The sequence below is a fragment of the Saccoglossus kowalevskii genome, chromosome 17 (assembly GCF_978046115.1).
Source record: "Saccoglossus kowalevskii chromosome 17, keSacKowa6.1, whole genome shotgun sequence".
Classification (NCBI taxonomy): Eukaryota; Metazoa; Hemichordata; class Enteropneusta; family Harrimaniidae; genus Saccoglossus; species Saccoglossus kowalevskii.
Genome location: NC_140657.1, coordinates 11,400,203 through 11,425,168, shown reverse-complemented (window position 1 = coordinate 11,425,168; position 24,966 = coordinate 11,400,203). Strand labels below are relative to the sequence as shown.

At 35.9% G+C, this 24,966-nt stretch overlaps 1 protein-coding gene across 1 annotated transcript; it reads left to right on the top strand.

The window, feature by feature from the left end:
- Positions 1-219: 219 nt before the first annotated feature.
- LOC100372270 (parafibromin-like) lies at positions 220-24,694 on the top strand. The gene is made up of 15 exons (XM_085492528.1): positions 220-392; positions 2,872-2,974; positions 3,487-3,556; positions 5,792-5,851; positions 6,022-6,101; positions 6,630-6,691; positions 6,820-7,045; positions 12,314-12,430; positions 12,543-12,621; positions 13,155-13,219; positions 17,744-17,925; positions 18,686-18,844; positions 21,924-22,024; positions 23,251-23,392; positions 24,043-24,694. Exons 1-15 carry the CDS (start codon positions 262-264, stop codon positions 24,077-24,079), a joined length of 1,614 nt encoding a protein of 537 aa, XP_085348654.1. The 5' UTR covers positions 220-261; the 3' UTR covers positions 24,080-24,694.
- The last annotated feature ends 272 nt before the right edge of the window (positions 24,695-24,966 follow it).

The following is a 24,966-nucleotide window of genomic DNA, read 5'->3' as shown; positions in this document are numbered from 1 at the left end:
GAAAATAGTATGGCCAAAAACAGGCAAAACTAGCTCTGTGCACATGTATTTAAAAAAAAAAAAACATGCTATTTTCATCCCATTTTGTATTTCATTTTCCTTGTAGAATGAAGTCTCGCCTCTGCTAAAAATAAAGGAAAAGACATTATTTTCACTGAGTGTTGCAATGCAATTAAAGCACAAAAGAAGCAACCGAATTTGAAGCTGACCTTTGACACACCGCGTTACCCAAGAAGCTTTGCGTGGTAAGGAGAACCCAACATGGCGGATCTTCTAAGCATTCTGCGGCTATACAACATCGAGAAAAAGGAGATCGTACGAAAAGATGACCAAGTTATATTGGGTGATTTCGCTTGGCTGAAGACAGCAAAGACAAACTTCACGATATGGGGGTAAGTAGGTTATGTATTCTTGTGATTTGCCAGTTTTAGCAGTTTCTAAACATACGTTTTGTCAAACGTAACTTGTCTGCTTTGCTTGTTGTTGAATTACTACCTCCAATAATCAAGTCAAAATAAACATTTCTCATGCTTTCTAAACGTAATGACGTCACATATCTATGTTATCGAAACGTTTCCAAATCTGTGTTTACCTTGACATTGTTTTGTAGAAAAAATAAAACCTGACCATCGCAAGTTTCGTAACGGAACCAGTATTGTGCAGTACTTTTAAAATCGCTCTTGAAGTGGCTTCCTGTTTTCTCGTATAACAGTAAGGTTCTTCCCACAAAATGAGACTTTCTCCAAGTCGGTTGATCGCCAGGAGATTTCAACCGCTACTTAGACCCTTAATATGAAAAACTACTATACCAGTTAAGAATTGAAAATCTAGTCATTTTAAGACCAGCCTATGACTGTAAACAGTGTGGTAACAACCTTGTGAAAGATAAAACTAATTTTCTGGTAGAATGTTCAAAATACAACATTTTTTTGCCAAGACCTACTTTCACAAATTATTTAAATTACTGACAAATTTATATACCTAATGTAGCTAATGACATGAATACATTAGCCAATGTTGCACACTACTAAGTACATGTATTCATGAAAACTTCTTTTCTTTTATTTTACATTTCATATTTAAGTACTTGTTTTTTCATAAATAGTTATTGCTACATACTGTTAGAAACTTGTATTTCGAAAGATACAACAAACTATATTATTATTATGGAAACTTTCCAGCACAACTTGTTAATATATAGCCATAATATAGAATGTATATTAACAAGGAACAAATCTCTCAGTTTGGTAGAAGTCTCCTTGTAAATGTGTTTACTGTATTGTTTATGCATAACCCAGTAGTATTATATGTAATCTAATGTATGCAGCTGAGAGTCGTACATGTTTAGCTCTGTGTACAGGTATGTGAATGTGTATGCGCTTGTTTTCATTGGAACCTTGCCGGCTCGTCGCATGCAGCCCTATTAACATCCATAGTCATTTTCCAAACACTGAGCATGTCATACAAAGTGTTTATTTTGGGAGTAATCTAAACCTTAATACGCCAAAAGTATCATTGATACTTCCTGCTGTCACATGAATGCAATCGTCGATAAAAATTTCATGAATTGTGCATGATTCAAGATGGCTGCCATGTTTTGTTGACATTTTTTCATTTATGATCACGAAGTCAGGGAGTAGGATGGTGTTTTACCGTTCCGGTCGTTTACTGCACCAGCCGGTGTTTGACTGTACCGACTACACAATTAGCGGTACTGACAGGTCTGATTATTTATCACCTTTGATTTATGAATGCTCGGGTAACTGATCTGATCTGCGCTGTGTCAGTAACCATGACTCATGCATAAATTAATTGACTTGTATGATTGAATGTTGGCTTCCATAACGTCCGACTCAAGGTGTTTTAATGATTTGTTTACATTTTGCCACTAGCTCTTACAGTGAAAAGAAAGTCAGACGATGATACATGAATGAAAAAAAAAATGCATCTTTCTGTAATTTTTCCATATGTTGAAGGTGTTTGTACGATTCAATTCCCATATTCATTGCCTGCCTTTGAGTGTTGATATTGTGGAAACCTTTGAACAGTATGGAAACGCCAATGGTATTGCTTAAAAATGATTTTTTGTGATAAATATTGCAACATGTCGAGCACTTGCTATCAAACATGTCCTGATATGAAGAGTGAAGTTGACATTGCATATTCACAGCTGACAGTAAGTTGGAAAATCTGTTTTGATTCTTTGTTGGACGCCAACACGTGTAACGCATGTAGTCCAGATAAATTTCTTTTGGAACATTTAAAATGACCCTGAAAAGGGTCTTTTGGTTTTGGGCAGAATAAGAATCTGCATTTCTGTGGCATATGTTCAAGAGTGAAACATTTGGTTATGACGGGTCTTGTCTGCAACTGAGGTGAATGTGTATGATCTGCAGTGGTTACACATGCAGAGATTGAGCTTATTTTGGCATGTGGGAATTTAGAATTTTGGTATTGGCGAATTGCTTGCTTCAATGAATCACTTAACCAGAAACATCCATACACACACTGGTGCCTGACCTTTCCATGCCACAGATGAAAACAAAATCACGTCCGTACTGTGCATTTGTAATAATAACCAAAACTATCACCCCCGCAATACATCATAAACCATACACAAATATAACCAATTTCATGCAAGTGTTATTTCCGCATTCCACTTTGTTGATGTGCACTGACCCAAATTTAAAGAACTAACAAAATATACTGTAAACAAGGACACAATTCCAGCTGATGAAGACTACCAGCGAAAATAAACTTCATACAAAACTGAAAAAATGTCTTCTCAGAAAAAATTAATTCCTGGTTAAAATAAAGGATTTTACAGTAATTGATGTTAAAATTATAATAACTGTGTTTTTTTCAATGTAGGTCAGACAAAGAGGGTGTGAAGGAATACTATACATTAGATTCAATTCTGTTTCTACTTAAAAATGTTCAGCTAAGTCATCCCATCTATGTGCGCAGAGCAGCGGTAAGTTGGGTGTTTAAATATAAAACTTGAAACCTGTTTCAATTGATCTATTTCTTGTCTTGAAATGTTGAAAAGGTTTGCATGGTATTTGATCGCATCTCTAATTGAGACGAGTGGGTCGGGGTGGGGGATCTGTTATGTTGGACTTTTTGTGTATACCAGACTTTCGCGTGTTAATTAGTTGAAAGTATGCACTTTTGATAGTGCGCATACAGTGTAGATACTGAAATACTGCATCGAAGATTTCTTGACTTGATAAAATGCAGCTAACTTGTAAAGATGGAGAAAGTATAACTTATTGAACCTTACCTCATTTCTATAGAAACAATGACTTTGCAATTTTTCCATAGAGTTACCGGAAAATCATTTTTCAGCGGCCATTTTGAATTGACAATTGGTCAAAATACATACACTTTTTACAACTCTGGTTTTAGAATAATTTTACCACTTATATACCTATATTTTTGTAAATAATTCTTTCACCTACTTCATATGTTTGGTTATCTATGCAGGCTGAAAATATTCCAGTAGTTAGAAGACCTGACAGAAAAGCTTTATTGGATTATCTCAATGGAGAAACAAGTAAGTAAATCCAAGATTAATAAAATCCAAGAAAAGTGATTAGTTTCTACCCTTTAAGTGTGTTGTTAGTTTAAAGTGGGAGAGTCGTCACCTGCGCACACGAGGGAATTGAGTCCCGAGCGGTGATAACAACATGCGCTAAATAACGCAAAGGCTCATGGGTAGACGCTTGTTTGTAAACAATGACACGCTATAGCCATCTGATGCATGCGCAGGTGACAACACCTCGCTTTAAAGGGTGTGCATCACACTTTTTGGGAGAGAAGGGTGACTTATTGGAAAAATGAAAAAAAAAAAGATTTTCAGGACCATTAGAAAGAATAGAAATAGTATATCATCATACAGTCTATAATTTTTTTTTGCCAAATAAAGTTTTGTAATAGTATATTTCTGTTATTTGATCATTATGGCCAGTGGTGTATTGACACATTGGTCCTTGTCTTGACTTATGTGTGGAACTTTCGTTTTCATAGCTTATTCCCACAATGCACATAGATGAAACTATCAAACAACGCATTGAACATGATATTGACTGGTATGGTCACATGATAGTTGCATTGAGCAACATTGCGATGCACAGAATTTAGTGTACTATACAGTGTTCTCCCCAGAAATTTTTCATAGTCACGGCTAATTTGCATAATAATTAGCATATAATTAGCATAAATTAACATATTGTTGTCATATGGGGAAATAAAACAAAACCAGTTTTTTTCCTTTCTATTTATTTTATGTACAATCTGTATACAATTATTGCACTGCATGTTTAGTATTGCAAATGTCCTGCAGAAATACTGAGTTTTCTGTTTCTTTGCTTGGCCCAGCAATCAGCAACTTTATAAAACCCTGTTCAGTCCCGGTAAATTAAACATGGGGTTGATTATTCTCATTGCTTGTCTTCCGTTTCTGTTGTTTTCCGGTTAAGTACAACAACTGTTACGATACTTACGCTACTATGTTCGAGCAATAATAGTTTTTCTGGCTGAAATTATCCATCTTTATGTATTTTTTTTAATCATCGATGTTGTCTGTTCAACACAATTGTGAGAGACAACGGAGGTCTGAAATTACGAATTGTCGCCATTGTTATACCACGTAAAATTGAGGCTTTTCTTCCAAGAAATAACACAAGTGTCACTCCAATTTCCACACGTTTCTTGATTAGAATTCCCGATTTCTTGATAAATAAATTATTTTCAATTATGCTTCACTTATTTCATCTGAATCTGAGCACGATATGCGATCCGAGTGGGAAGTTCACGCTTGCTGGATCTTACGTGGGTGACGCCATCTTGGATTCACAATCACGAGGTCAAAATTTTTTACATCATAAATATATATTTTTTCACATTTTGATCTCAAAAAACAAATACAATATCAAAAATACTGACAAAAATCAAAACATAGAATAATAGTACTACTACATTTCTAAAAATAATAATGAAAATACGTTTCGTACACACCGGAAACATGTGGCTTTTGACCCCAAGTGTGACTATATCATTTGCATATAAATATACGTTTGGCAAAGAGCGTTTGACAACCGGGGCTTACGGCTTTGTCTTTATGGAAATGCTTTGTTTTTTTAGAACGATATCCAACCAATGAGAAACAACAGGGGATTATCCCGGGAAATTGGCGTTAATACAATGCATTTGTAGATTTAACTAGTTAGCCAGGAAACTTACAGTCTGTGAGAGACTGAAGAAATCAGATCACGAGATAAATAATAGCATCGCGGAGGAAACACATAGTGTCGCGGGCAAATCCGATCGCGTCGGGGCCCGCGACGCTGTTTTGGCCTGGGGAGAACACTGACTATAATGTAGAGTGTCATCCAAAGCTATGTTTGGTGTCACCAATGTGCTGTCTTTCAGGAATAAAAATGAAATCCCCAAAATTTTGGTCTATTCAGTGACTGCTAGGGAAAGAGAGGTCTTCAAGAAAAATATTGTACATGTATATGGCTGTAGGAGCTTCTAAAGGCACAAACGAAACTGTTGTGTCTCTGAATTTCTTTATTTTTACACTTATTTTGTTTTTTAAATATGAATTCCATTTTACCATTATCACGCTATCAGTGTATTATTTTCTGATGTGTCAGCTATTTTGCATAGTTTGTTGTGTCTCAACAAATCTTTGTGACGCATCATATATTATAAGAGAATTTTTTTTTTGTTACCCACTATCACTGTGACACAATTTTAAAATAATAATTCTATTTCCTCCTCACAGATACCAGTGCTAGTATTGATAAAAGCGCCCCCATAGAAAGTGCCTCAAGACCAACACAAGGTAATCCTATACTCTTTATCATCTATTTTTTTTTATTTGATGACAATTTTCTAAGCCAAACACCGTTTTCCAGTTGCTTTACTGGTATTGTTAGTTTAAAGAAACGTATTATATATTTCTGGTTCTTGATTCACTGTATAACAACCAGTATATTTCATTTGTCTTGATAGTGAAAAGACCACTTGAAGAAACAAGAAATGAAACATTTAAGAAACCAAGATTGGAAGAAGAACATGTCAAACAAGACAAGGTAGATTTTTAGCCAAATTGCAGTACCGTAAAACAATAATTATTATATAATCATTTTATTTTTCAAATCTGATTCACAATGACTGACTGGCGGCCATTTTGTTTTAATAAATGCTGTTCTAGAGCAGTATTTCTGACATGATTTAACAGATTATGTTCAAGTTTTATATATTCACCATACATCATGTTATAAATATAAAGATGTATTCAAAATGGTTGACCAGTGGCCATTTTGTTTTAATTAATGCTGTTCCAGAGCAATATCTCCCAATATGGACAAGTACTCATTTGACGATCAGATACAAAATGACTGAATGTCAATCATTTCAATGTTAAAAAATCATAATCAAGCATCAGCCTCTGGATCCATATCTCTGACATCTTTATGTTCCAACTATATCACTATAAACAACAACTATATATCTTAAGTTTGATAACTAACGGGGACTGTGCCATGCATGGCTTGTTTTATTCTATTTTAAAATTAGTACTTTTTTATTTTTCATCATTTAAATGTGTGTTTCTGTAGGCTCGTCATATTGCTCGTCTTGAAGCTCCGAAAGAGGGCGCTGTTACAACCGATCAGATCAGGTAATTGAGAAACCCCTTTCTTCACTCATGTCGTGTTGCTGCTCACATTTCCTGTTCAGCACTTGTCACTCTTTTCGGTATGCTGAATCGCTCTGTCACAAGTACTTTGTTTTGTTTATGTCTCAAAGGCAAAGTTCACTGTCAGAAGCAATGTCGGTTGAAAAGATTGCCGCAATCAAGGCTAAACGTATGGCGAAAAAAAGGACAACGATTAAGGTAGATGACGATGATCTTGGCGCCGCAGCTCTTGAACAGCGTAGTTTTGTTGATGCAGAAGTGGATGTGACAAGAGATATTGTCAGCAGAGAACGATTATGGAGAACTAGGTCTTCTATTCTACAAACCACCGGAAAAGTGAGTCAGCTACTTGTTAGTGTCATCTGTATAGAATGTCTTAGGTGGTTAAAGGAAGGTGGTTGTCGTGCTGTTCTGATCATTATGTCCCTCATAGTGGTGTACACAACGCATGTAAAATACATTGTTTGTTTACATGAAATTTACCCCTTTTAAATGGTAAAGCTCTCCAGGTCATTGCACTATAAATTGTTTTATAAAAGTTTGATGCTATTTATACACCACATATAACCTACATGTACTCAACTTTTTCCATATTTGTTTTCAAAATTATTGATTCTTCTGGTCTCAAATTAAAAAAATAATATATTCATTAAATTGTGGAATATGTTATTTTGGGGAGAGAAAAAATATGGCATTCACAGGCTTCTCCCCAGAAAAAAATACATAGCGCTGCAACTAATTTGCATAATAATTTGCATATCATTTACATACCTTTCCTTCATTAAATAACAGAACTCATTTACAATTATATGAATATTAATGAGCTCGGTCAAGTGCAAATATTTTTTGACTCCCATGTGCGAAGCACATAATGGGAGTCTTTGCAGTTAGTGTGTCTGTATGTGTGTATGTGTGTCCGACTGTTCCACTGCTATCTCAAGAACCATACATCGTTTTTTGATGAAACTTGGTGCATAGATGCTCTGAACATATGCGCAGATTTGATTAGGTTTTGGTAAAAATCCATGCTCGTTAATTACCTAATTTGCATGATAATTAGCTAATTTTTAGCTGTTCTATGACTGTTCCACTGATATCTAAAGAACCACTCATTGGATTTTGATGAAACTTGGTACATAGATGCTCTGGGCCAATGCACAGATTTGATTAGTTTTTGGTAAAAATCCGTGCATATTAATTACCTAATTTGCATGATAATTAGCTGATTTTTAGCTGTTCCATGATTGTTCCACTGATATCTAAACAACCACTCATTGGATTTTGATGAAACTTGGTACATAGATGCTCTGAACATATGCGCAGATTTGATTAGTTTTTTGTAAAAATCCGTGCATATTAATTACCTAATTTGCATGATAATTAGCTGATTTTTAGCTGTTCCATGATTGTTCCACTGATATCTAAACAACCACTCATTGGATTTTGATGAAACTTTGTACATACATGCTCTGAACTAATGCTAGGTTTTGATTAGTTTTTGGTAATAATCCGTGGATACTAATTACCTAATTTGCATAATGATTAGTCAATTTTCGGGTTTTCCACTGATATCTCAAGTACTAATCATCACATTTCAATGAAACTTGGTACATAGATATCATATGACACTGCACAAACCTGATAGTTTTTATGGTAATATCAGTACATATTAATTACCTAATTTGCATAATTAGTTAATTTTCAGCATTTGCTATAAGTACTAATCATCACATTTCAATGAAACTTGGTACATAGATGTCATATGACACTGCAATGACCTGATAGTTTTTATGGTAATATCAGTACATATTAATTACCTAATTTGCATAATTAATTAATTTTCAGCATTTAATATATGTAGTGAGCATTACATTTCAATGAAACTTGGTACTTACATACTCAAGGACTATGCAGAGATTGATTGTTTCCGATAAATATTTGTGCATATTAATCACCTAATTTGCATAATTAATTAATTTTCAGCTTTTCCACAGCTATCTCAAGTACTAATCATCGCATTTCAATGAAACTTGGTACATAGACTATGCAGAGACCTGATTAGTTTTAGGGTAAATAATTGTGCATATTAATTACCTAATTTGCATAATTAATTTTCAGCGTTTCTACTGATATCTAAAGTACTAATCATCACATTTCAATGAATCTAGAATTATGCAGATCCAATTAGTTTCCGGTAAATATTTGTGCATATTAATCACCTAATTTGCATAATTAACCAACTTTCACTCTGATATCTCAGGTACTAAACATCACATACCAATGAATGTACATGGATTACATACCAATGAATGTACATGGATGCTTTAGGACAATAGACAGACCTGGATAATTGTGGGTTAAAATCTGTACCGTTAAAGTCCTAATATAAACCGCATACGTAATAGTAACCGCACCCCCAATTCCGGCTTCGGGGTTAAAGAGTTCTTAACAAAAATTGAAAACTTGAAAAGTACCTATTACTAACTGCACCCCCAATTCAACAAGACCGTGACTGACTTCATTGTTTCAACCAGCTGTTCCAAAACGGCATTGTTCCTAATCCTATTCATTTGTTTCGACAACATGCCTAAAAATATTCACACCTATTTATTGTTCAGCGGTGATAAGATGTCAGACAGGCAATGAAACTGCTTTTGTTCTGTCGGCGACCTCTGTCAATACTCTTTCTGAATACGTCTGTGTTTCGTAAGTTTTAGACAATGAGCTTTTATCACCGTAAAAGTGTTAAACTGACCATTGAAGAATAATTTATCTTTCGAAAACAAATAATTTCTTGATTTAAAAAAAAAAATCATGCCGTTTTCCCATGGAAATCAAAGGCAAAAGATCGCACTCCATTATCGGTAAATCTCTTCCGTGTTGCGTTCACCATGAGGTCGCTGAACTGTCATTAACATATTTAAATGAGCTATGTAATTTAGACACGTAGGCACCATCCAGCATTTTGATTGGTTAATTAGCGACTTGACCTATCCGGTCAATAATACGTCACGTGAGCATTCAAAAGCATGGCGGATATCGTATCGGCCGTTTACATGTGACTGAAATCATTCGCTTACGGGGAAACTAAGTTGAATTTTACTTGCATTTTATAACAATTCAACGAATTTATTTTTCGTGCGTTATTGTAATCACTACAAATAATAATCACCAATATCAACACTTCGAAAACAAGTAAGTTATTCACTTGTGACCAGCAGCATGGCCGGATCGAGCTACATGTGATCATTTGCTACTATAAAGCAGTGCATTCATGTTTTTATTTGAAACTTCTGTTAGAATACATCATGTATACTTTTCGTTACCAAGAAAATTAAAAAAATAAATGCATATTACATTAAAAATACTGAGTATTTTTTGTATCATGTGGAATTTTTTTTTGATTGACTGTAATTTTTCAACATTTCGTAACGCCTATTTTAGAACCAAAATAAGGCCCTTCACTCTTCCCCGACGCCTATTCAAGAGATTGTACGGTGTATTGTTTGTTTTGTGCATGTGTTGTGGACAAAAAATGACCACGCCCATTTAGTGATTGCAATATGTACGTAATAGAAACCGCACCCCCAACTTGAGCTTTTGATCCCAATTTTTAAATTGATACATTGTAATATAAACCGCGGTTTATAATAGGACTTTAACGGTACATATTAATTACCTAATTTGCATAATTAACCAATTTTAAGCTTTCACTCTGATATCTAAAGTACTAATTATTCCATTTCAATGAAACTTAGTACAAAGATGCTCTAGGACAATGTACAAACCTAATTAGTTTGGGGTAAAAATCTGTTCATATTAATTCCCTAATAAGCATAATAATTCATAATTTTTTGGTTTTAATCACATTTCAATTAAACTTGGAAACATAGATTTTCTGTTACATTGCGCAGACCTCATTAGTTTTACACTCAAATCTGTTCATATTAATTTTCTGATTTGCATAATTAGTTTTCAGCTAAGTAATTTCGAATTATATTTAATGCGTCTCCAATACTCTCAGCACATGGGAGTTCTTTCTAAGCTTTCTTTGATTTTAATTGAATCAACACAAATATGTGTATGTGTTTCATGATTTTATTTACTTCAAAAACATTCTCCTTCAAAAAATCGACCACATAATTAATTGGCATATTTTTGTAATTTATTATTCGTACCATAAACTTCTAAAACGTTTACATTTACAGTAATGAGCGAACAAATAAAACTTCAAAACAATCATCAAAGTTACGACGTGACATAACTTACTTGGCGATGTTTTACACCAGTTATACCAATAATTCCTCAACAAAATTTTGCTTCTTTTTTTTAAAAATGAAATGAAAGTAAAATCCAACTTATTTTTATCGGGAGCGATTATTTTTGATCACTCGATCACTTCGGTAAAAAACAACAGACCCGCCATGATGTTTGTGAAACATTAGCATGTGTCCTTTTACCCGTTGTGTCAAGAATGCCATTAACCAATCAAAATGCCGCTTGGTAATGTCGGTAGAATCCGAAGTTTTCAGAATGGTAGTGATCATAAAAATTACATTGCGGAAGTTAAGTGATGTTGTAGCACGATGTGTTGGCATCGATTTTAATTGAAAACTGCATGATGGTTTTCGAAAGAGGTGATTAGCAATTTTTAAAAGGTAAAATAGGTCTTGAAAGAAGAGTTTTTACATGATTCGCGATGATAACAGTTCAAATGTTATCAATACACACACAATAAACAAGTTTTGTTTTTTTTGCGTAGCGTAAACTGATTGTGAACTCTGCTTTAACCATGTTATATCGAGGTGGAATTGATTTTAAAAGAATTTTAGCTTTCAATCTAAAGACTGTGTCTATCGCAGAAAGTATTTACTTACAAAGAGGTGCTTATGGAACAAATTTGATTAGCCGCTACGTATCGTGCGACTAGGTCTATTGTTTACAAATTATAATCCACGACTGGCAGGATGTGTGTCGGTCGGTACATAGTAACAATCGGACAATAGTCCTGGTCGGAAGCGTTTCCGTGGTGGTCACTAATTTTGAGTGACGGTCGGGGCCTACCGGCGTGGCGAACAAAGCTTTTGCACATCTGATATTGGCATGTCAAATATGAAATCAAGCGCCGAGGTCGGAACACATAGCACCAAGCAAAGTGCCGAGATTCACAAGTATAGCGCCGCGGACCTCGGCGCTAAAAACCCCTGGGGAGAACCCTGATTCAAACACAATATAATCTGTATTATCATATACCTTGTATTGCCCGGCCTCGTAACGCTATGTGAAGAGCACGCTCACATCAGGTCAATAATTTCCTGTATCACGGTTGGCCCAGTGCACTTGGCTCTCATCATTCAAAACAAAATGCGTCATTCTAAATTACGTTGTGTGTTTGAGGTCACGGCATGATAAAATTGTAATTACACCTATAAAACCTTTATGGACCGGATACAGCCTTTTCTGCTCTCGCAAGTACGGCTTATGCATTCTCACAAGCTTCCGGCTGCAAAAGCAGTATCCCACACCATACACTGTATCCTTAAATGGCGAAATGTACAATCTCAGTATCCAGTATCTAAATTTTGTTGTTTGTTTCCCTTGTAGTGTTTTGCAAAGAACGTGTTTGCAATATTACAGTCTGTGAAAGCACAAGAAGAAGGTGGTCGAGTTAACCATGACGCAAACAGTGCCATTAACACACACAGTCTTGCGCAACCAGTCGTAAGTTATTAATCTTTTTTTGTTTTCAATAAATGATCAAAAGGATTGCGTCATGATTCTTACATATGAAATAGAATTCAATGATTGTTTTGTTGTTTTGTTCAATTTTTAGGAACTTGTGAAAAAAGTTAAACCCTCCACCCCTGCACAGTATAACAGATACGATCAGGAAAGGTTCAAAGGAAAAGAGGGTAAATTACATTTCTATATTACGGTAGAATATTTTCCATTACGAAAACATAAAAAGTAACATGTTCTCATGCTGATGACACCTTTTGATTTGTCATTTTCAACATAACCTTTATACATAGAATTCATTGCATATCCATATGCCTACTTAAGTGTCCCATAACATAATACAATGAATACACTATTGAATAATCATTTAACCTCCAGCGTCCATGTCAACTTTTTACTTTTTTTACTTCTACAATTCTTTTTGCTTTGATACTTGGTGTACTGTACCTTGGGCAGACCTCTCTTAGATTTGTTCATTTCGTGATAATACATTTATTTCTCTAATTTTGATGAATATATTTGTAAAAAATGATATTTTCAACTTCTTTCAAGTCTGATTGCTTTGTTACTATACATATAGGTGCCTAAGATAGACCTCTCTCAAGTTTGTTCAATTACTGATGAATAAAATCAGAGACAAATGATCGATAGGTACATCTATTGCTGTTTTAATGCCTCAACTCAATATTTTAATTTACATTCACAGAAACTGAGGGATTTAAAATTGACACTATGGGTACATACCGTGGCATGACGCTCAAATCAGTGACGGTAAGTACCAGATTCTGTGCTACGGCAGTCATGTGTTGGTGTTCTTCCAAAAAATTTTTGACTTTTTTTTGTACAACAATAAATAAGTATTTGTAACATTAATTATTAGGGAAGAGTAGGAAATCAAACGGGCGGTTCACCGCGGTAATCACCGTGGCTCTCCGCGGTACACCGGGGAGAGCCGCGGACTGCTTATAATTAGGGGTCTCTACCGCGGTGGCCACCGATACCGGTTGCAACCACGGTTGTAGGAAAGGTGTGAAATACGTATTTAACAGTTTCCTTTGTGATTCCATGAGTCTTTGTTTCAAATAGCTGTTTTTAAATCGAGCAGGTTACGAGCATCGCTGGCATGGAAATACTAAGCATATAGTAATATTATCGGCCCACGTATTTTATTAATATAAAAATCCATAAGTCCAATGCTGTATACGAATTGTTGTTGCGTGAAACAATGTTGTATTTTATGCATGTATTTATCACCAATTCCAAGAGTAAAAGTCGTAACTTTCGAAGGTACTAGTATTATGACTCGTCCATACATTTCACTTACGTTTGTTACACTTGAATAAAGTCTACCACATGAAAAGAATGTTATTTACGAAGTTAATATCCGAGCCTTCCTGATTCGAGCCTCTTGTTGATTTGACAACGGTGGGTATCATTAATGTTTATTCTTTGCCTATATCGCATTCCAGACAAAAAGTTCAAGATCGGTAAACAAGAAATGGACGAACTAAAATGTCTCCTGTGTTTCATGTGCGACATGATTATTAAAAAAAACAGAGTTAAGCAGTCATGTACGTTCTGTAAATCTAACCTTGCACACATAATCTTGTATTGACATGTTTTTTTTTTTTTTGGTCAAAAACGACGTTGCCTTTCTGTTAACTCTTCGCGAGAGTTTACCGATTTTTTGAACAAATGTTAAGTAACTATATCGTTTTGCGTCAAACTGGGTGGCCCGAATTTAAATGTCAGTGCGTGAACTCATTGAGGTCATTGCCCATTGCTGCACGTAATTCAAACACGTGGTTATTAGAGTTCAGTCGAAATGAACGTGAATAATGCGATCGAAGTGCGCTGCGAGTTTATTATAGAAAAATTTAACATTACACATGATATTGTATGTTATTGTATGGTTAATATTACATATTCACTTTATTTCGAATAAAATAATTCACCGATGAGTCACAAGTATTTAAAATATTTTCTCGACTTTCGTTAGACACCTGACTCTGGGACCTGACTATCTTTTTCAATGATTTACTAGTAAATGCGCCCATGTTTATATTTGCGTAATAATTACGAATGCAACGCATTATCAAGTCGGTAATATTGAAATATTCACAGACCCAATAGCCCGGGTTAGTGTCCCAACAATAATAAAAATAACTTAGTTTGCGTAATTATTATAAAAGTAATACATTGCAAAATTGAAATATTTAGAGCCCGTCCAATACTGTAAACATATTTGCGTTATTAGAAAAGCAGCACACTAAGTAAACGATGTTGAAATATTCAAAGCCAATACAGAGTTGGATACAAGTTGTGTTATTACAGTACCGCCGGATATGATAACAAATTTACGAGATCGAAGCGCGGACCAAGAAAGAAAAGGGTTGCTAAGGTAACGCGCCTGTTCAGTGCGTGACTTGGGGGTCAAACTTCGGTCAACACACACTTGATATCAGCATCGCCGCGTAGCAAGTTTCGCAATGTACTTGAAGTTCAATTGTGCCCCAAAATGATGTCGACGATCACTCAATTGTCGCAACGCATGTTGTACCAAGTCCATGATACACCCCGTTTCGACTTTGGCTTGCTTTTTCTTCTTAGTGCATGTTCTTGTTCACGTAAATGCGACCTCTCACCAATGTATTAAAACACTTTGAATTTATACTTATGCGTGATTATATTTGGTCTACGCGAAACATTAATCTTTCTAAACATTTTCTGAGACCATGCATGATATATACCGTACTCGACCGCGTTAGCGCCCAGGGGCCTCAACTCAGAAAATCAAGATTTTTTAGGGGTGGGCGCTTACCCGAGCACCCCCCTCGAAAAAGAGTGCAAATGAAAAATTGAATTCATCAAGTGACAGATTACGTCTTTGAGGGAAATCAAATTACGAAATTAGTTGAGTCGTCATTGATTTTCACAATGAAGGAACAGAAATGATCACAAAAAATATGCACATTTTATTACAATATTAATTACGTACCACCAGAATTTACGAAATTAAAAACATTTGAGTCTGTTGGAACACAGTCAACGTCAAAATTGTCATATTATCTCCACTGACGAAGGTGTTGGATCGTATGCAAACTCTCGATGAAAATCACTTTCCGCCATGATGCATTTGCAGATTTCACCTGCAGCGGCGTCCTTTGACCTAATGGGTCAAGTTGGTTATTAACCAATCACAATGCTGTGTTGTACTGACGCAATTCTTCGGAAATTCCCGAAGACTTTCCGGTAACGCAATGCGGAAGTGAATTATCGATGTCGAAGTACGATCTGTTGGAACTGATTTCAGCGAATAAACGACATAGTTTTTCCAAAAAACTAGTAACTAGCCATTTTTGAGAGGTAAACTGAATATGGCATGAAATATTTACCACATTTTACTTGTATTAACAAGTCATTGTCGAAGCGTAGGTTACGCACGGTTACCGTGTTCTACGCATTCACAACATGTTCACAGCGATCGATATCCACGCTGTATCATATAAAAACGATTACCAAGATTCGTTACACAAGACCAAGTTTTAAATTAGTTGCATTTTGAAGGGGTGGGCGCTTTGCCGAATGTGACCCCAAATATAAAAATTGCACAAAAGTGGGGGGTGGGCGCTTGCCCGGGCATGGGCGCTAACGCGGTTGAGTACGGTATTCAAAAAATAATACGATCTTATTTTATATTATGTTGATCTCTACGTCTTTCTGGATCGTTTTGTGATTTTATTCCAAAGCTCAGGCAAATAAAATAATGTGAACTATTATAGACTAGTTTCCTAGCTTTTGGCTCAGCCAAATTGGTTTAATTTTTCATTAGAACTTTGTGATCCTTTTAATTTCCCAGTTCTTTGTGTTTATTAATGGTCTTGACAATAAGTGTAAATTGCTGTGTGAGCCCACCGCAAATGACCGCGGTAAACCGGGGTCATGGAATCTATGCATAAATTTGCATAAAATGCGGTCGACCGGCGAGCACCCACCACCACCGCGGTAATGACCGCGGTGCACCGCCCGTTTGATTTCCTACTCTTCCCTTATACATCTGTCACAGTAACACCATAAGTTACAGCGTGTCGTAATTTTGCAGTTTTGCACTGGGTATTTTCATTCTACCATATTAGGAAACACAAATTCCAATTCTGGAATGATTACGAGCGTAAGTGTCCTCTAATAATAAAAAACAAACATGGCTGCCCCAAGGTTTGACCGGACCCCACACAAAGAAGTTTACTAAATTTGTTTCCTGGGAGGAAAGGTTATTACGAGGATACGGCAACGTATACATTCAGATAGTACATGGTCGCATCAACCTCCGCTGCGCAAAGGTCGATACAGTCTTTGTGCTTACTTCGCAGTATTCTCGTAATAATCTCATATTAATTTTAAAAATAGCTTCTATTGTGTTCTGAAAGTTTGAGTATGGTATAAAACTGCCATGCAGAAAGATGTCTGGTGAAAGCACTGTGTTGCATGCTTTCTTGAGTTACATGGTGACACTGTCTTGAATTTCTCAAAACATTCATCTCCTCTCTGGTCATAGCAACATTCACACCATATATAAAAAGTCATTACTATGTATTAACCTTTTCACCACCAGTTTTCATCAACAATTTTCAAAATAGTCCCCCCGCTTAAAGTCTGCACTTTCCTTCAGAAAATTGGGACAAAAATAGACAAATTTTTCGAGTAAAATCTGAAAATTGACACAAATTTTGTTTTTTGGCTCCAAAATTAGGGTTCATTTCTAGAAATATTAAAAAATATAAGAAAAAAGTGCCAATAAATTTGGGCAACAAAGTCTGGTGGTGAAAAGGTTAACCTACAATTGTACCTGTAGAAGACTTGACTTTCTACATTTGCTCAATACCCAATAATGGATTTTTCAACGCAGAGTATTCTTATTAACTTGAATGTGCTCACCTGTCATGCACATTATAGAAACCTTGACTGTTAGTTACAATGACATGTACAATGTTTCCCTCTCGTAAGCATCATTAAATGTTTTGTTTTAGGCTTGCTACAATAATTATTCCATTATGAGCACATAATAAGTAAAATCCACTAACTTTAATAAATCTATGTGAACATGTAAAATAAAAATAAAACTCATTGTTTCCTTGACAATTTTGTGCAGTTAAAACAGAGTGAATATGCTCTAAACATCAAAGTAGTGAACTTAAATGTTGGTGAAAATAAATGGTTTTATAGTATTATCCACATTTGGGACCGTCTAAGCATTCTGCAAACCTCTCCATTACTTTATTGTGTTTATCATTCCAGGAAGGTGCAAGCGCAAGGAAAGCACCGACACCGATAATCCAGCAAGACTCGCGGGCTCTGGTGCAGCCGAAGCCACAAGGTCCAACCAAGAGAGTATCACGTACACCAATTATTATCATCCCGGCGGCTACAACGTCACTCATCACTATGTACAATGCTAAAGATTTACTGCAGGATCTCAGGTGTGCATTCCTATAATGTCAAACATTGGCCGATAATTAAAGGTTACGCGTCCTGTCGTCGCACTCTCGAGTTTGAAACATGCCCCTCGCATATTATTTTTATCAATTTTTCGTACCAGTGTAGTACATCACATCACATGGTCAAATCATAGACCCTGTGGTAAAATAGAGAATTGAGGCAACTTGACTTGACCAGTTTCCAGTGAGTTTAGGGTGTTTCTTTAGTTTCTGTGCTCGGACTATCCTTTATTTTTTTGCCCATATTTTGGTGCAAAATTTTGACTGTTTTTATGTACTGTACTCGACCGCGTTAGCGTTCAGTGTCCTCAACTCAGAAAATCGTGATGGGGATGGGTGTTTACCCAAGCCCCCCCCCCCCCCCTCTCTCGAAAAAGAGAGCCAGTATTCAGAAAAGTTAAACAATGATCAAAGACCAAGTTTTATGATTAGGCTGTCAAATTAGGGGCATTTTGAAGGGGATGGGCGCTCAGCCGAAAGTGAACCTGAAATGTCACAAAAGTGGGGGTTGGGTGCTTAGCCAAGCATGGGCACTAACGCGGTCGAGTACAGTATTTTTCTGTAATTTTTTTCATAATTTTGAACTAAATAGACATAATTTTTTATTGATCAAATCCAACATTACCAAAGATATAATAGAAAAATAAATTTTGGCGGGTAAAAGATGGAGTTCAAAAAGTTCAATGCCAATTTTGTTTTCATTATAAATATTATTATTACTATTGTTTGAATTTCTAACTAGATTTTTGAGTACAGACGACAAGAAAGGACAAGGAGCGAGGCGGGATAACGAAGTTTTAGTCCAGCGTAAAAAAGATCTGAACCAAGGTGGCACGATACAAACAGTCACAGTACCCTATAGAATAATAGACACACCATCAAAATTACAGCCACAAGATTGGTGAGTTGCATACCTATCCTACATACTGGGCTAAATGGATATGATAGGTTTATATGGTGTAACTTTTATTGCTTGCAATGATTGTCCTTACACACCATCAAAATTACAGCCACAAGATTGGTGAGTTGCATACCTATCCTACATACTGGGCTAAATGGATATGATAGGTTTATATGGTGTAACTTTTATTGCTTGCAATGATTGTCCTTACACACCATCAAAATTACAGCCACAGGATTGGTGAGTTGTCTACCTATCCTGCATACTGGGCTAGAAGTGTATGGTGGGTTTATATGGTGTAACTTTTATTGCTTGCAATGATTGTTCTTACACACCATCAAAATTACAGCCACAGGATTGGTGAGTTGTCTACCTATCCTACATCCTGGGCTAGAAGTGTATGGTGGGTTTATATGGTGTAACTTTTATTGCTTGCAATGATTGTCCTTACACACCATCAAAATTACAGCCACAAGATTGGTGAGTTGTCTACCTATCCTACATCCTGGGCTAGAAGTGTATGGTGGGTTTATATGGTGTAACTTTTATTGCTTGCAATGATTGTCCTTACACACCATCAAAATTACAGCCACAAGATTGGTGAGTTGTATACCTTATCCTACATACTGGGCTAAATGGATATGATAGGTTTATATGGTGTAACTTTTATTGCTTGCAATGATTGTCCTTACACACCATCAAAATTACAGCCACAAGATTGGTGAGTTGTCTACCTATCCCACATACTGGGCTAAATGGATATGATAGGTTTATATGGTGTAACTTTTATTGCTTGCAATGATTGTCCTTACACACCATCAAAATTACAGCCACAAGATTGGTGAGTTGTATACCTTATCCTACATACTGGGCTAAATGGATATGATAGGTTTATATGGTGTAACTTTTATTGCTTGCAATGATTGTCCTTACACACCATCAAAATTACAGCCACAAGATTGGTGAGTTGTTTACCTTATCCTACATACTGGGCTAAATGGATATGATAGGTTTATATGGTGTAACTTTTATTGCTTGCAATGATTGTCCTTACACACCATCAAAATTACAGCCACAGGATTGGTGAGTTGTCTACCTATCCCACATACTGGGCTAAATGGATATGATAGGTTTATATGGTGTAACTTTTATTGCTTGCAATGATTGTCCTTACACACCATCAAAATTACAGCCACAAGATTGGTGAGTTGTCTACCTATCCCACATACTGGGCTAAATGGATATGATAGGTTTATATGGTGTAACTTTTATTGCTTGCAATGATTGTCCTTACACACCATCAAAATTACAGCCACAGGATTGGTGAGTTGTCTACCTTATCCTACATCCTGGGCTAGAAGTGTATGGTGGGTTTATATGGTGTAACTTTTATTGCTTGCAATGATTGTCCTTACACACCATCAAAATTACAGCCATATTGCTTGCGTAACCAGTGCAATGATTGTCTTTGTCACATATCACATCTTGTATTGCCTGGCTGCGGAACTTAATGGGAAATCCAGTTTCCCAAATCCTTTCGGCCTAATTGACCATATTTGGACGAAAATGTTTCTTTCCTAGATTTAAAACATGCAATTTTAACTGGTTCCAGTTGGTTACATTACATTGTTGCCGCTGATATGTGTAGCGTATTTGCTTTGATCTTGACAGCTACAAGAGTCATTGTGTGTTATTTTTCCCAAGCGAAATGTCCCGATATATTATTGCAGGACTTTTGTTCTCTGTTTTGCCATTCAAGGAAGAGATAAATATTTTTGGTGCTTTTACGGTCATCCAGATTGTGACCAATAATGTTTCTAAAATTCATGTAATTAGTCCCCGTTCGAACGAAGTCTGAAAACAGGGACTTATAATTCAGTCTCCATCCGTGCGTCCGTGCGAAGTCATATCTCAGAATCCCTTGGACCGATTTCGTTCATTCTTTGCATGTGCCTAGTACTTTATGTGGGACATATGCACATGCAGTGGTTTAGCGATTCGATTCAAAATGGCCGACTGGCAGCTATCTTGTTTTTTGAAAATGTTGTATTTTGGACATGCTTTGTCAGTTTTCATTCAAACTTGGTACATAGATTATACATGTTAGGATACATGTCCATGATGATTTATTTCACAATTGGATCAAAGATGGCCGACTGGCAGCCATCTTGTTTCTTGAAAATGTCGTATTTTGGACATGCTTTGTCATTTTGCATTCAAATTTAGTACATAGATCATACATGTTAGGATACATGTCCCGACCATCTGTGAGTTCCTGAGTCTGTCCCTCCGTCCATGTGTCCGTCCATCCGTGCGTCAGTCTGTCCAGAGTCATATTTCAGAATCCTGTGGACCGATTCCATTCATTCTTTGCATGTGCCTAGTATCTTATGTGGGACATATGCACATGCAGTGGTTTAGTGATTCGATTCAAAATGGCCGACTGGCAGCCATCTTGTTTTTTGAAAATGTTGTATTTTGGACATGCTTTGTCAGTTGTCATTCAAACTTGGTACATAGATTACACATGTTAGGATACATGTCCATGATTATTTATTTCGCAATTGGATCAAAGATGGTCGACTGGCAGGCATCTTGTTTTGTTTTTTTATGCGGTATCTTTTCAGTTTTTATTCAAATTTGGCATATACATGTACTTTATATACATTTGTTTCAAAATTTGGTCAAGGATGGCCGATTGACAGCCATCTGACTTTTTGGCCTTACTACTATATTTCCACAATTTGTGTACCATTTTCATTTGTATTTGGCAGATACATCATACATATCAGTGTGTTTCATAATCAGATCAAAGATGGCCGAATAACGGCTGTTTTTATTTTTGGCCATATTACTACTACACGGAACACATGTTTTGATGTAAATAAACAATCTGTTGTATACGCCACTTGGAAATCAAGTTTCAAGGACACGCTCACGACAACCCCTCCGCTTTAATATGACTAGCACAAAGAGAACTTTCAAAAATTTAACGGGGACTGTGTCATTTTCAATGACTTGTATTTATATGGTTTTAAAATTTACTATCATTTCAGTATCTGTTATATGTTAATTACAGGGACCGTGTGGTAGCAGTATTTGTACAAGGACCAGCATGGCAGTTTAAAGGCTGGCCATGGTTGCTTTCAGATGGCTCGCCAGTAGATATTTTTGCAAGAAGTGAGTAACCCAGTCAGGCTGATCTTACAGTACTATGTTCAACAAAAACATAATTTCCTAGTCAGCATGCACCTTTGAGTCGGTCAGCAAGTGTGTGTTTTTCACTCTCATTTCACTGCTGCCCTCTTTTGATGAATTTGTTAAACCTGCAACGTTTGTGCACTGTTGCATTTTATACCAACATTTCAGTTGCCTGAATACATCTTTTTGATTGGCCAAGAGCACATTTTAATTATTCAGGCCGTAGTAAAATACACCATATATTACAGTTTTTCATGTTTGGAAATAAGCCCCAATATGAATACTAGTATATGAATAATACCAAGAAGAGGTAAACCACACTGTTAACTGAAATCGGTAAAATAATTTGTTTGCGTTATCGACCTAGAGTATTATGAAGAACAATATGGGCCTTGAGTATTTGGGGGTTCAACATTAATGCATGACAAAATACTTTTTCAGAATTACTCAAACAACTCCAAATGTCTGCAGGCTCTACTTGTCAAACATAACTTGGTTGATTTCATTTTACCTTTGCTGATGATCAAGTACATATTTGTTGCTTTTTGTATACAAACTTCAATATTATTCAATACACATGTAGATTCGTGTTCATTTATATTATATGAAAACCACTCTCAACCTTTTCACCACCATTCCCCTCTTATCATCACAAAATAGTCCCATTTATAGTCTGCACTTTCCTTCAGACGATTGCTGAAAATAGCCAAATTTTCTGAGTGAAACTGAAAGTTGACTCAAATTTTGTCTGTTGGCTTCAAAATTAGGGTTCACTTTTAGAAATATTAAGAATATAAGAAAAAAGTGCAAATTAATTCGGACGAGAAAGTCTGGTGGTGAAAAGGTTAAATTCAACCTTCATACATATATTATAGAAGTACTGAAAATCAGCTCTTAGATGTGCATCTCTAATCAAGCAAATACAGTATACTAAATATGTTCACATTTATTCAGGTATCCCAGAAATCACTATGTTGCTCTGACTGTATTTTGATATTTATTTTGTAATAATTATTCACTGGGTTTTAATTTCTCTATTTTCGACTGATAAGTAAAATCCGCTACATTAAATCTAATTGAACATTAAAAATAACTATAAAATTGTTTCCTTGACAAATTCATGAAATTAAAACACAGTGAATATGCTCAAAATAGTGAAATTAAATGGTTTTACAGTATGATGTACTTTCTCCTGTCTATTACAGTAAAAGCTTTCCATTTGAAATTTGAAGAAGCCAATTTAGATCCCAACATCAAGAAATGGGATGTGTGTATTCTCAAGATAAATAGAAACAAAAGACATTTAGACAGAGCCACTCTCCTCAGATTCTGGGAAATAATGGACAAGTGAGTATATTCTATCAACATGAATAATGAGTTCTCTTTGTCAGCGTAGTGATTGTTGAATCAGACACCTGAGTTCAAATCAGGTTGAACATCAAAAAGGGTCGACCCCTACTCTGTGTGAGTGTGCTACAGACTCAATGGGAAGGCCAATTCCACTTGCCGAGATTCATTCACTAACAAATGCGACTTCGAGGCAACCTTCATTAAGGTCTGCAGGTGTTTGTGTTCGACCAGCCCTGGTTGATGCCAGGATTGTGCATTTATCGTAATTGCCATAATTTCATTATGATAGGATGACACAGCCCTGTCACGCAGTCCCAAACTTGAATATGGTTTCCATGGCAGAATGCACTAAATTTTAGCACTCACACTTGCAAATTTGCAGATGTAAAAAAATGTCAATAGTGCCAATAGTGACATTCAGTGTTTTGAATTGTTGCCTGATACAAAAACATTAAAAGTTCTCTTGTTATTAAGTCTTGATTTTTGACCAGTCCAAAGAATCAATTCAATGGAAGTCCGAAGTCCAGAAATGTTAACTCTACTATCAGGGTTGTAATTTTATAGCACATGTAAAGTTGTACCTTTTTGGGTCAGATGGCCAATCATGACAGCATGTTGACAATAATTAATAATTTCTATACTTCTAGGTACATGGTGAAGCACAAGTCTCATCTGCGATTCTGAAATACCTCCGAACACACTTGGATTTTTTGTATGGTCTCATAAAAAAAAAAACTGCCGCGATTGTGTTTGACATGCTGACACAAGAACAGAACAACGATCGACATGCCAGCCATCATGGATTAGGCTCTTATGCAAGATGTTTCACTAAAAAGTGTATACTGCGATACTTCTTCGTGGTAGATGGACAAATAATTTTATGAAGAAATCTGCTACGTTTGTGTATATTTTCCAGCAAGAAGCAGCTCCCTCGATTTTACAAGTCCAAAAGTCTGTACTTGTCAATAATTTTTAGTCAACATTGCGAATTTTCTGTGGATGTGCAGTTATTCTAAAAACTTATAATAACCCTGGTGTGTGCATCTGTGTTTACGAAATGAAACAAGCGTTATTTTCTGTTGCCTCAGTCCTGATCATTTTCTCGCGCATCTACTCTGAAATACACAGATGACATGCTTACTTAGCGAGAATGCAAGTTTGTATATAGCAGTTTCCCTGCAAAGCAAATGAAAATGTATTTATTAACGAATGAAAAGGGGATATGTTGAAATTTGTACAGCTTTTTGTTTCCAAGCTTGTTTTCATAACAGACAACTCAATGCCAAACACTTTGCTATGTGATAATGGACTGCATTGATGGATATCATGAATTTAGTATTGTTTACTCCGTTAGAGAGGTGATTGGTAACGGAATCTCTTCACATTGAAGTTGAACTACATTGGGGAGGGGGCTGTCTTTCTTATCGTTCAAACTGTAAAAATTATAACTAATAATTTTTGATATTTCTGTAATTGTTACATCAGTGGCATGAGATGTCTTTTTTCAATTCGTGTATTACTCCCAGATCATCATCTGTGCACATCTGTGATTGAAAATGGGGTATTATGTC

Coding starts and splice junctions, on each gene's coding strand:
- LOC100372270 (XM_085492528.1), top strand. CDS start 262: ATGGCGGATCTTCTAAGCATTCTGCGGCTATACAACATCGAGAAAAAG. Junction 393..2,871: donor ACAAACTTCACGATATGGGG/GTAAGTAGGTTA, acceptor TTTTCAATGTAG/GTCAGACAAAGAGGGTGTGA. Junction 22,025..23,250: donor AGTAGATATTTTTGCAAGAA/GTGAGTAACCCA, acceptor TGTCTATTACAG/TAAAAGCTTTCCATTTGAAA.